The 13,058-nt window shown below is 42.5% G+C and overlaps 1 protein-coding gene across 1 annotated transcript in view; it reads right to left on the bottom strand.

The window, feature by feature from the left end:
• The window catches only part of cadm3 (cell adhesion molecule 3), a 101,131-nt gene that overhangs the window by 27,180 nt on the left and 60,893 nt on the right, over positions 1-13,058 (bottom strand). Inside the window, exon 3 of the mRNA XM_019892837.1 lies at positions 11,121-11,270. Within this exon, the coding sequence (XP_019748396.1) occupies positions 11,121-11,270 (150 nt within the window). The remainder of the gene's footprint in view (positions 1-11,120; positions 11,271-13,058) is intronic.

Genomic DNA, 13,058 nt, shown 5'->3' with positions numbered 1-13,058 from the left:
ATCTCCCTGTCTTCCTGCCTACTTCTGTCTCCAATCATCTGTCTGTCTGCCTGCTGTCTCGCTTCCTTTGTATCCGTCTATCTCTCTATTGTCCTCACGTCCATCAGCCTGTCGGTCAGTCTCTATTTCTACCTGTCTCACTTGTCTCTCTCCTTCTATCTCTCTGACTCACTGTCTTTCAGTCAGTCTACCTGCTTTCCTGTCTCTCTACTTTTAGGCCTGTCTATCTTCCCATCTGTCTCCCTTCCTTCCCGTCTCTGCACTCAACTGTCTTCCTTGAACAGCGGGCCGTGAATATACCAGGCTCCCGGTTTGAAAGCAAAAACAAGCGAGCAGTAACAGTGTTGCTGCTGTTGTTGTTGTCGGCTTTCCACATGAAAGCACCTTTTGACGTCGCCGTGACAACGTGTTTGTTGACGCGCAGTCGGCCGTCGATGTGACAGGCAGCTAGCGCTCGGCGGTGCGTTAGCTCGGCAGAGCTTGAGAGGGGCCGACATGACACGTGGAAAAAGAGGTAGAAGTCGGGATCAGTGCCTTAAATATGCGCCGCTTTTTCTCCCCCTCGTCGTTATGTTGTTGTTTTCAAAGCCGCGTCACACTTGTCATGCGGCGATATCGCCAAAGGGAATTAATCCGGCGCTGCTAACATGCTAATCTGCTAGCGTGTCCTACTTTGTTGTCGTGTTTGCCGTCTGTCATGTTTTGACGTCTTGTAGCAGCTGAAAAGTGTTAGAGGGGGGGAAAAAATAATCACACGCGCGCACTTGCTTCCTAAACTGTGCTAGACCGAGTAAAAACGTTCAGTAGAGGTACTTTTCTCTGGAGCACAGGTGTTGAACGCATGGACTGGGGGCAAAAGCCAATTAAGCACAAGAACTTGAGTTTTTTTTTTTTTTTTTTTTCTCAAAATACCAACATTGCAATTTGTGTTAACCTTTAAAAAGCATTGTTGTTTGTGACCAGCTCTCCTTTTACAATCAACGGACTGGTACACTTCGCCGCTGATTTTGATACCATCCATCCCTCAATTTGTTGACTTTATGAGGTGAACAAACATTGACCATAGTTTCCACACTAAAAGGCGCATTAAAAGACGCAATCTACAATGCATCCACTAGATGGAGCTACGCTGAAGGAAACACCAACAGAACTATCAGATGTCAGGAAAACTTATTTGATAAAGCAGCGACACAGTTCAATTAACCAACAGCAAGTTATAACATTGACTCGTGAACGTTGAACTCTCTTGCCGCTGCTCTGTTTCCGTGTTCAACTGCGTAACCTGTTTTCGTGAACGGCGCCGGTATTTAGACATGGTATAAGCAGGAATTAATTTAGATCGACTTTCTGTCCTTCCGTCAGGCGCATCTCCAAGGACGCTACCTCACCGCGCTCGAATGTTCTTCTTGGCACAACCGGTCTGCCAAGTTGGCTGAAAATCAGGACCCGCCGGCATTTTTTGCCCCCACCGCAGTTGCACTGTTCAACAAAATTCAGCCAAGTGTTGTTCCTGATCTTTTTGCGTTCAGCCCTTTTTTTAATTACCACTTGTCCAGTCATCTTTTCCATCCCTTCAAAGCGTATTTCTCGGAGCAAGAACGCCATTGGTTGACACGGGATGACATCATCAAAGGTCACAGACTCGACTTTTCCTGGAAAAGTTATCATAACTTTTGAAAAGGAGCTCCAAGATTTACTTGGGGAAATTCTTTGCAGTGCCGCTGACATTTAAAAATGTCACAGCCTGTCTGTGTTTTTTTTTCCCTTTTCATTTTTTTCGTAGTACAAATGCAAAAAAAAAAAAAAACACAACAACCACAGACAAAGCTCTAATATTTATTCATTTTCGTTTGTTTATATTTTGACCATTTTGCTCCACTTCACTCAGTCATTTTATTATGAAGACCTACTTTAGTCTTTGTTTCACTTTGTGTACCTGTCACACTCACCCCCCTCACCCACACACACACACACACACACACACACACACACAGTTATTATATCCAACACTACTCTGTCTTCATGCTTTATCACTTTGCAAGGTCACTACATTTGTCTTCATGACCGGCCCTCTGACACACACACACACACACACACACACACACACACACATAGACATTCGTGTACACAGTTTCAGTGCCCCTGGACTTTGAACTCCTTTTAATTCTGATCTGGTCGCTTGACATCACACACATTTGTCATTTTCTGAGATTTGGGGAGTTTGATTTTTTTTTCCCCTCCCATTTTTCAAAATAAACCGCGTCAAATTGTCGCATGCGAAACTATGAGCGTAATTATGGCTTTCCATAGATGATGTTGCTACTTGTAAGGCCCAAAAACTGGTGTGAGATTGAATTCAATGCAAATTGTATGTGTAAATTCAAATGTTGTGGTTTAGCGTCATAGCTAATTTTGTTTAGGTAATGGTGTGTTCAAAATGAAATATTAATATCCTACTAGGCTACCAATACATATTACTTAACCCAGTGCTTATTCTCACCAGTCAATTGGATTCTGGAGGAAGCCCCTGACTCAGTTTAATGAACAAAAAATCAAATCAAATATATTCATACCGGTATCTATTTTTTAAAGCGTGGGTAACAGTTAAAAGTAAACATGAGCGCATTCCGCAGAGTGTGCACCTTGACTCACGTCTAAGTTAGGCAGACAGTCAGTCAGGAGGCTTTTATCCAGCAAATTGAAGCGCACAAGTGGCCAGCTATTCGATAAGACAAAGTGCATGCGCACTCAAAGCCGTCTGACAGAAACATTCTGAACCAATGCTGACATCAGATTTCAGCTTTTTTAAATTTTAATTTTTCTTTTTTTTTTTGTGGCGTTGGAGAAAATCCGACTAAATGGGATGATGCATTGGGAAATTTAAACGTATACTCTCAATCTCTGCCATGCTCTTTCAACTTGAAACATGGATATAAATTATATATAAATATATATGCATACATATATATGCACACACACACACACACACACACACACACACACATTTGGTGTGGGCTCAGCTCATCCATAAATTCCCTTTCCTCCCGCCTTATTTGCCGCACTTGCTAGCACGTCTTATTTGCTGTGTGCGAGGAGGAAGCACAGGAGGAAGGCAAATATTTTCATACTTCAAATCTGGACAAATAGAAGCCAGAGAGACACTTTGGTGAGTGTCATTCATTTTTATGAACAGGATAATCTTAGAAAATGGTACATTTTTGCACATTTGCTGCAAAAATATTGCATGTATAAAGTGTATAAAGGGCTTTTTTGTTTTTTTTTTGCCAATAATGAGAGATTGGGTTCCCGAAAACATCCACAAAGATAGGAATTTTCCATATGCCAGACCTGTCAAGTTTTTTTTTTATTTTTTATTACACATTCCCCCCCCCCCCCCCTTTTCAAAAAAAAAAAAAATCCACTTTTGGCTGTTTTCTCTCTGTTTCCAAATTCGACAAATCCTAAATGACAACATACTGTAAAACAGTCAACGCTTCTCCCTCTGATTCATATCTTTATTGTTGTACGCAGGAAGGGGGATCCAAAAAAAAAAAAAGACCCAAAAATATTCATTATGTATTTTTCAATTAACCGGCTGATGAAATCAGAATTCAATTCTGCCAAATATGGTAATGAAGGCGCCACCCCATCCTGCTCTCTTCCTGTTCTCCGAGCTGATCCCGGTTCAGCGGCCGGCAGCTTTGCTTCATCAAACCGGCTGGTCTGATCAAAGGCCGCCGATTGATCGCAGCTCATCAAACATGTGTTAAGCTTGCACCTCTGTCCCCTTTTTTTTTTTTCCCCGCCTGCCACCTTTTCCTCACCTAATCCTCTTTGTCTGGATCGCTTGGGCGCCACGTAGAACACGCCTTCAGACGGAATGAAAACGATCATCGCCTTCGCAAGTGTGCATAATCGATGAAAAGCGGTCGGATGAAGCAAAGTTTGCCGAGGGTGCCTGCCGCGAGATGTCGTGCGTTATGCGCTCGACTTGCAAGCAGGTTTTAGAAGGAGGAGAGTCGAAATGATCATTTCAAGTGATTTTTTTGGGGGGTGGGGGGGAATATTCCACTTAGATTTTCAGGATGAGGTGGGTGGGCGCTTTATCTTTTTTAAATTTATTTTGAACTCTTTCAGGGACAGCGGTTACGACAGTGGACAGCTTAACATGTTGTCAGGTTACATGGTGCATGGAAGGGTTAAAGCTATCCATCCTAAATAATCGAGTTTATGCACTGATATGGTATTGTGTCATGGTGACACAAAAACAAGATTTTGGACTTTTTTGGCCGCATAATGGATGGATGGATAAAAAGTCAAATTGATTTATTTTTTCTTTATTTGATTTTGATCATTTGTCTTTTTTTTGGTTGTTGTTTTTTTTTTGGGGGGGGGTAGGGGGGGCGTTAATGTCCCCAAACAATCACATATCCGCAGTAGACACTTTTGTACCATCTCTGTGTAAATCTTTTAGCATAATTTTGGAATTTTGGTTTTTCGCCATTTCGATGGATAAAAAGTCAAATTGATTTATTTTTTCTTTACTTGATTTTGATCATTTGTCTTTGTTTTTTTTTTTGTTGTTTTTTTTTTGGGGGGGGGGGGTTAATGTCCCAAAACAATCACATATCCTCAGGAGACACTTTTGTACCATCTCTGTGTAAATCTTTTAGCACAATTTTTTTCGCCATTTCAAGGCTAATTTGAAATATGTCCATTTGAGGAAGTGAGTCGGCAGTAGTACAGTTTGGTGTCGTGTCTATATAATTGTCATATTATTTTGTCAGTTTTTGTTTGGTCTTTTTGGTCCGTTGTTTTTCTGTTGATTTGATGTCTGGGTTTTTTTTTCTTCATCACAATCTACAGTCTACTGTAATGGGGACAAAAAACATGCAAAGGTTTTGGATCCTTTTTTTTTTCCAGTTCAAGTGTGACATTAACAATGTGCTGTGTCACGTCAGTATACACACACATTTTAGAATGATTTATTACACTTTTCTTTGACTTGAGAAATTTCCCCATCAAAAAGTTTGTCACAGTTTCAAAACGGAGGAGATGCAGTTGCAAAGAGGAGCATTTTGTGTTGATATTTGGATTTCTATGACGTCAGTCTATCCATCCGTTGGTCCATCTGTGTTGAAACCAAAAACAACTCAACTTGTTACGCTAAAACAAGCGCAGCCGTATTGATTGTTTTGCATTCCGTGAAGCCGCCGGCGAAAAAAGGCCAATTAGTGAATCCCAAAGTGACAAAATTGTCGGCATACTTAACCTGAAAAAAAAAAGAAAAATAATAAATTGGCTTTTGTAACTTTGAAGTCTCTTGGCATCTGGCGTTACATGCTGGGTTATTTTTAAGGACACTTGAAGAAGAACAACACACTCGCACTCCAAAATACAGAAAAAAGTCTTTCATGTAGCCACTTTCAAAGTGCTTTTTGACTGTTATTTTTTTTTTTTCCGCGGCGTGTCAGCCTCCGCTAATATACTCTCCAGAGAGCCAGAAGAACTGATGCAATGTCGATCAATACGTGTTTTTCTTTTTCCCTTCACCCTTTCCGCATTTGTCTCAATCCTTCAATTTCAACATGTTTCACTTAAGGATGCTTCACACTGTAAAGTGGCCGAACCGTCTCCGGGCCGGAGGAGGCGTCTATTTAATGGAGTGATTTACAAGCGCGGCACACTCTAGCGCTTTTGCCGACTTGCCTCTCTCCTCCCACTAGGTGAGCGCGTCCACATTGGCAGCGGCAGCGGCGCTTTGTAAAGCGCCAGGGAGCCATTAGCTGGTTAAACGGCGCGGAGGCACATCGCCTGCCTGTGATGCCCGCTGACAGGCCCGGTGAGCCGCGCATGAAAATATAAACAGTGCTATACATAGAACGCGGAGCGAAGTGGCCCCGACAACTCCAAAGATAGTGCCGTGACACTTGCTGTAAGTGGGATTTTTGTGGAGTTGGCGTGGAGGGTCCGTTACGTTTTGCCGCCCACGTGCAATGCAAACTCTAAATTGTCGGAAATAGAGCGGAGCTTCGCTGCTTCGTATCAAAGGTTCAATCAATGAATGCTTGACAATGGCTGAAATGATCCAAAGATGGCCGCTTTGATTCCAAATGGCAAACTTTCTGCGTTTTTAGGGGTCTGGCTTTTTGGGACTTTGTTGCGGGTCCACTCATGTCAGGCATTAGTGGTGCAACAAAAACTGATTTGAACCAAAGAAAACAAAACAAAAACAATCTAGGAGGCACGCCAAAGCTTTCGTCGGCTTGGTCACTCCATATGAAAATGGATGACTTCCTGTTCCTGTGTGTTTTGTGGCATGGGTTTTTGACACTTTTTTTGCAGGTCTAGGTAGACCTGCAAATTTCATGTTGAAAAAGTGAAACCTGCCTCCAGGGGGAGCTACATGGGCCCTTTTGGGGGTTGATGCTCACCACAACTACCAAATTCACATTTTCACCCCTGCAAAATGTTTTTTGTTTTCACTTTTGGTAAAGCCTGGAAAAAAAAAACAGCCCTAGAGGCATTTTTTTTTTTTTTTTTTTAAGTAGAAGGCTGTAAAGACAAAAGTTAGTTGTCCCCCCCGCAAATCCGTTCCTTTTTAATCAAGCAAAGCAATTTATCCTCAAGTTCTCACGCAGAAAGCACGTTTGTTGGCAAAACAAAGTGAATTTACATGAGGGAGGCGTGTGACCTTTAAACTGTACTTTTGCATTCAAAACAACTGATCTGCATTGCCGATTGTGTTCCCGTTTCTCGTAACCGCTCAGAGGTGATATTTAATTAGGAAAACAGATTCTGTTGTCATGACGACTTCGCATGTTTAGTGTAAGCAACGCGGGCTATTGTCCTTCGTCAAAGTAAACATGCAAAATATTGGAAGGCACAGCGAAAAAGATTTTGTTTTGATTTTTTTCAAAGGAGTTTTGTTACTTTTGTTTACTCTTTTTAAAATTCTCATAACAGCACACAAGCTTTTTTTTAATCACCTTGCCATCTGCGAAAATGGCTAACATGTAATTAAGCATAAAAATGTTCAACCAAATAAATCATTCCCTACCAAGAACAGGTACATATTATGCGTCAAACAAAAGTTTTGTCTTGGCACGTTTCGGAATAAGTTTTGGTACAAAAAGCATTTGACTTGTATCATGAAGAAAAACTGAAATACTCTAACAGCTGCTTGATCAAATATCAAATTTTTGTCGCCAAATTTCAAGCCTGGACCCGAGCCAACTAAGTTGGTATTGATGTTAAAGTTACCTGAAAATTGCGTGATTTGATTGAATTTCAGTCTGCCATGTTTTTGTGGATGATCATGTTTGATGGAAATTGTACACTTTTAATATTAGGAGGACAATAGGAAAAAAAAATAGCCTACGGTCTGGTGACTGCCTAAAGAACAAGAAAACAACTTACTAAAATATATTGAACTGAACGGGATTTTGTGCAAAAAATATTGATGGGGTGCTTACAAAAGTTTAATTTTTGCTCCAATTTCAATAAAAATACCACATATGTAACCACTAGTGGCCAAATATCCTATTTTTTGGAGCATAATATTGTGTTTTAACTCCGCTGCTACAGCTGCAAACACAAAGTGTATATTTTAAAATATCGACTTCAACTTTTTCTCCCATTTTTAGACTTCCAAGCCAACTTTGGTATGTTTTAATGAGATTTCTGGACCAGGAGAGATATTTTGAGGGCATTATTATTTACCTTTATCTATTTGACTACACGGCCTTCTCATTACACTTTAATAAAACAGTCGCTGCTTGAATAAAAGATGGAAAATGTCAAGTCATTTCCCTGATAACTCACTTCGTCTTCCAGTTTTCTTATTTTTATGTGAGAATGCAACGCCACAAACAAAGAGCAGCGGGGTACTTTTTGCACGAGTGGCGTCTTGTTTGTGCGTTTCTGTTGTTCACATTTCAGTCTCGTCTCCTCATAGTTTGGCATTAACGTAGGGCAGAAGAAAGAAAGAAAGGGAAAAAAATAACATCTGTTTCCGAGCCTTCTTAATCTCTTCTATTAGCAGCGCTCTGCTCCCACGCGTTCCCTCAAGGCTATCGGCGGGTCCTTAAAAGGGTCTTAAAATAAATGATGGAGAATTAAGGACTTAAAATATATCAGCATTGGCTACGGCAAGTTCATCGTTTGTGTTTGGAGTTTTCAGGAATGGGGGGATTATTCGTCATCCCCGTATCAGCTTTAATAACACGGCGAGGCTCAATGTCCCGCAACAATTATTATTCCGATTTGATTTATTAAAGACGAGGTGGCGCCTGCTGCAGAACTATTAGTGACTCCCCTAGAAAAGAGAGGAATTTGTTTTTTTTCTGGATGTGTGGCTTTGAAATGAATGCAAATTAAAAAAGGAATTAAGGGAATTTCAACTGACTTCCATGAATTGATGTGACTTCAGAAGAATACGAAATCCAGAAGGTTCTACAAAGCGTCATCAACTTTCACAGCCATGGTCCGCCCGTGCGCTATGGGGAAAACTCTTGTAAATTCATGGTCCCTTATTCATGTGGTTAAAATTTGGCTGCAATTGGATAAAATCTCAAAGGATGAGTTTGTCTGGCCTGGAAATGAGCAAAATTACCCAAATAATAGTTGCTTCAAACCAGAATGGCAGCCTGTCTGTGTCTTTTCGAGCATGGTTTCTTTCGACTTTTTTGTGGGTCTACTCATGCCTGCCGAATTTCATCCTGCTAGGTTAAACTTGCTTTGGGGGCCTGTTTTTTTTTGTTGTAAAGTTCTAATGGGAGATACCGGGACAAAATGGCCACCTTTTTATGCTTTCCTGAGACGATTTTGTGATAGGCTTGTGTTGATAGGCTTACCAAATTTTATCATGCTAGGTCAAATCGGTTGGGTGGACTGAATTGTTTTGTCGAATTCTAGTAGGTGGTACAGAGCCCAAATGACCGTCTCAAATCAATATGGACAACTTCCTGTGACTTTTCGGGCATTAATTCTTGAGGAATTTTTTTTTATGGGTCTAGTTATGGTTGTTGACATGCTGACCAAATTTCATGTTGCTACGTCAAACTGGTTTTGGGGAAGAATTTTTCAAACCAAAATTCCTGTGTTTTTTTGGGCTGGGTTGCTTTTTTGTGGGTCAACTCATGAAAGACATCGCTGTTGAATTTCATGCCAATATGTGAATTGCAGAAAAAATGGAGGCACTCACACTGACATTTTTAGTGGTTTGAAATGTATCCAAATGAGACGCTAATTAAACATCTGATTCAAATGATGTAAGGCGATTGATTTATGACCTCGGTTGCTCATCGCAATTTTGATCAATCAAGGCTGACGCCGTTTTTTTAATTTATTATTATTATTCTTTTTTTGAACAGCACGCCATCCGTCACCGATGCTCGGCATGACAACCTCGCGCTCGCGGCATTAAAGCGGCGCAATCACGTCTTTCAAAAAAGAAAATAAAGTACACCTAAAAAATAACATCCATCATCCTGTCAGGGGTTATTTATCTCCGTCTGTGCTTCGCCCGTCCCTGCGACTCATCATGTGTTGTCTTTCGCCTCGCGCCCGCCTCCCGTCGTATTGTCGTTTTGCCTCGACGCCAAAACACGAGAGGAGATGTGGTGTGAGCGCTGGTCTTCTTTGCATTAGTCCTCAAATTATTTTCCGGTTTATCACACTTTAATATCAGATAAATACTCAAATAAAATGACTAAAATCTGAAATTCCTGAAATTTAGCATCACCCGTCATCGGATATCATTTCAAATGATGTCTTTTGATATCTTTGCTGTTGCTTTTTTATTTTTATACAATGTTGACAGTGACTGATTTTTAATCTTGCATGCAAAGAAATGATATAAAGGATGGAGGGGAGTTACTTGTATGATCAAAAACCGAAAATTATTCTAACCTTGTCTTCTACTGGTTGTAAAACATACTTGGTTTATATATTCGTGTACGGTCATGCTTTGGCGAAAATTAATTTCAGCCGCAGTGAATGAGTGCAATTTCATGGTTTGTCATGAAAGGATCTGGCTGAAATTTCTCAAAATGCCAAATTCTGTGAATTTGGAAACTCCTCAAAGCGGCGATTCATTTGGCCTCCCCGGATTATTTGAGCGGGTGCAGGTAGAAGCGCGTAAGCAGCGACAGATGATGGCGCGTGAAAAGGGTGCGTTATGATAAAGTGCTCTCGGTGGGGGGGGCATAATGAGACCGAATAATTACAACGTCCCGCTCCACGAAATCTGCGTGTATGAATTACGACGGGCGTCGTCATCTGTTGGCCGTCATCTTTTGCACTTTTAGTACGGCGCATTTTCCACAAGCGAAAGGATCTGGCTGAAATTTCTCAAAATGCCAAATTCTGTGAATTTGGAAACTCCTCAAAGCGGCGATTCATTTGGCCTCCCCGGATTATTTGAGCGGGTGCAGGTAGAAGCGCGTAAGCAGCGACAGATGATGGCGCGTGAAAAGGGTGCATTATGATAAAGTGCTCTCGGTGGGGAGGCATAATGAGACCTAATAATTACAACGTCCCGCACCACGAAATCTGCGTGTATGAATTACGACGGGCGTCGTCATCTGTTGGCCGTCATCTTTTGCACTTTTAGTACGGCGCATTTTCCACAAGCGGACTTTCAATCCGGTCCTCATTTGTCGCCGCGTCCATCTCGGCTCGTCAGCTGTCTCCAAAGTGGAGAGCAACCTTGAGGGGTTTTGGTTTGCTATCGCGCCGGAGAGGAGGCTCATTTTCTCATTTCTGTCTACTCTCCAGTGGCCTTCAAAAAAGTTCCTGTCTGGACTTTTCTCTCTCGCCTCTCTGAGAAAGGAGGGCCTGTTCTTGGAAAAGTTTTTGTTACTTTTCCCCCTGGCTCGCTCTTGCTCTCAAATCTGTGGTGTAGAAGCAATATTCACCAGGATGAATATTTTTCAAAACACTCCAAAACAGTGTAGTGGTTTCCACAGCTGTTCATATCACTTGGATGGCACATATTTTTGGTTAACTTCCAATATGATACCAAATCTGCATTTTAAGGGTCATTGAAAACACACTGGAAATTTCCACAAGGGATCTCCAAAACACATACCTGGTATTGAGTGTAGTGGTTCACATACCTCTCTTCTCGCCAAAGTAAAGCGTCTGCTGCGCCGTATTGGACCACTGCAGTGACGAGTTGTCGCTCTCGGCCACCCGGCAGGTCAGTGTGACGGCTCCGCCCACCGAAACCGTCTCATCAGAGGTAACGGGCTGTAAGGGGTCGTCGTCTGCATGGGACAAAGGAACTCGTCAGGCTGTGTGAATCGTTACGGTAACGTGCAAAACAAAAACATGTCAAGTCTCAACAAATGCAAAAGAGTTTCAATGGTGAGTTGGTACCCGGAAACCAGATTGAAGCCCTACCCTTGCTTGAAACTGTATAATATCTTCAACCTTAGCTCTGACCTACTGGTCTGCATGGGACAAAGGAACTCGTCAGGCTGTGTGAATTGTTACGGTAACGTGCAAAACAAAAAATGTCACGTCTCAACAAAAGCAAAAGAGTTTCAATGGTGAGGTGGTATCCGGAAACCAGTTTGAAGTCCTACCCTTGCTTGAAACTGTATATTAGCTTCAACCTTAGCTCTGACCTACCGGTAGTTGAAACCCTAAATTGAAGCCTTAAGTTTGGCTTGAAACCGAAATTTGAAACTTGAATCCTACATTGAAACCCTAATATTGGCTTGAAACCTTAATTAAAAACCTCCAACGCTAATTACGAACCCTAACCCTGTCTTGACACTGTAAAAGGAAATACTAACCTTTGCTTTAAACATTTGAACACTGGTTTGAAACCCTAATTCCGGTTGGAAATCCTGACCCTAATCCCGATTTAAAACCCTAACCCTGAGTTGAAGCCCTAATTTGAAACCTCAACTCAGTCTTGACATCCAAATGTGAAACTCAAAACAGGACACCACTCCAAATGTTATTGTTGAGTGGCCTTGGCTGAGGTCTCGGTGGCCCCTTTTGCTTTTGGCGCCACCTGGCGAGCGTGCGCCGTGAGCGGCATGTGAGAGAGAAAGGCCGCAGTGTGAGGGAGCCGAGCGGCTGAGACGCGGGAGGCCTCACTGGGGGGAATGTCAACGAGAGCGCATAATGGCGACCATTCTGGAGGCACCTGGAAGGCCTCCATGAGGACCTGAACGCCGTACCCTGGGAGACCGAAAGCCCCGTCATGCATTCACATGTGAGAGAGGGAAATGATCATGTCAAATACTGTGCTGGCGAGTCATAATAATAAGAATTCCCCTCCCCCACATCCTCCCCCTCTCCATCTGCCCACTCGTCCTCACCCGCTCTGTCGCTCTTCACCTCCTGTTGAGGCTCCTCATCCTGTGCGATAACGCCGCGGTACAAGCCTGTCATCTGATTGGACGATAGCGGGCGGATGATGAGTGTGTGTGTGTGTGTGTCTTAAGGGGTCCCACTGCCCCCCCCCTTTCATTTTATTATGTGTCTGAGTTTGCATGCAGGCTGTTTGTTTTACACCAAGAATTTATCAGCCAGTGGAGAGGTGCATCTGGCTGATTTATGAGCCTCCTTCTTCTTATCTGCATTGAGGTGTGTGTGTGTGCATCTGCGCGCGTGTGTGTATGTGTGTGTGAGACACTGATGATGACGATGATCACGATGATGATGGTAGAGGTAAAGCACGAGGAAGACAGCCGGCCGGGTCCGGTCCGATGTGTTTGATATGGCACTCGCGCCCGCGTGTGTGTGTGATACGAGACATTACGCACACGCACGCGAACACACTCACAAGCGTATATTCACACATGAGTAAACGTATGGGCAGCACACAAATGTGTGCACAGAGGTAGAAAAAAAAAACCACATACAGGTACAAATAGCACAGAAAATGAGGTTCTTTCACACATATGTGCACACACGCACGCATACATGCACACGCGCACAAACAAGTAAGCTCGTTTGCACAGATTCTAGCCAAACACACACACACACACACACACACACCCGGAGAGTAATAAATGGGAAATGTAAGGATATGAGTA

Source organism: Hippocampus comes, unplaced genomic scaffold, assembly GCF_001891065.2.
Source record: "Hippocampus comes isolate QL1 unplaced genomic scaffold, H_comes_QL1_v1.1 scaffold255, whole genome shotgun sequence".
Taxonomy (NCBI): domain Eukaryota; kingdom Metazoa; phylum Chordata; class Actinopteri; order Syngnathiformes; family Syngnathidae; genus Hippocampus; species Hippocampus comes.
The sequence above is the reverse complement of the archived record's forward strand: the minus strand, read 5'-3'. Positions and strand labels throughout refer to the sequence as shown.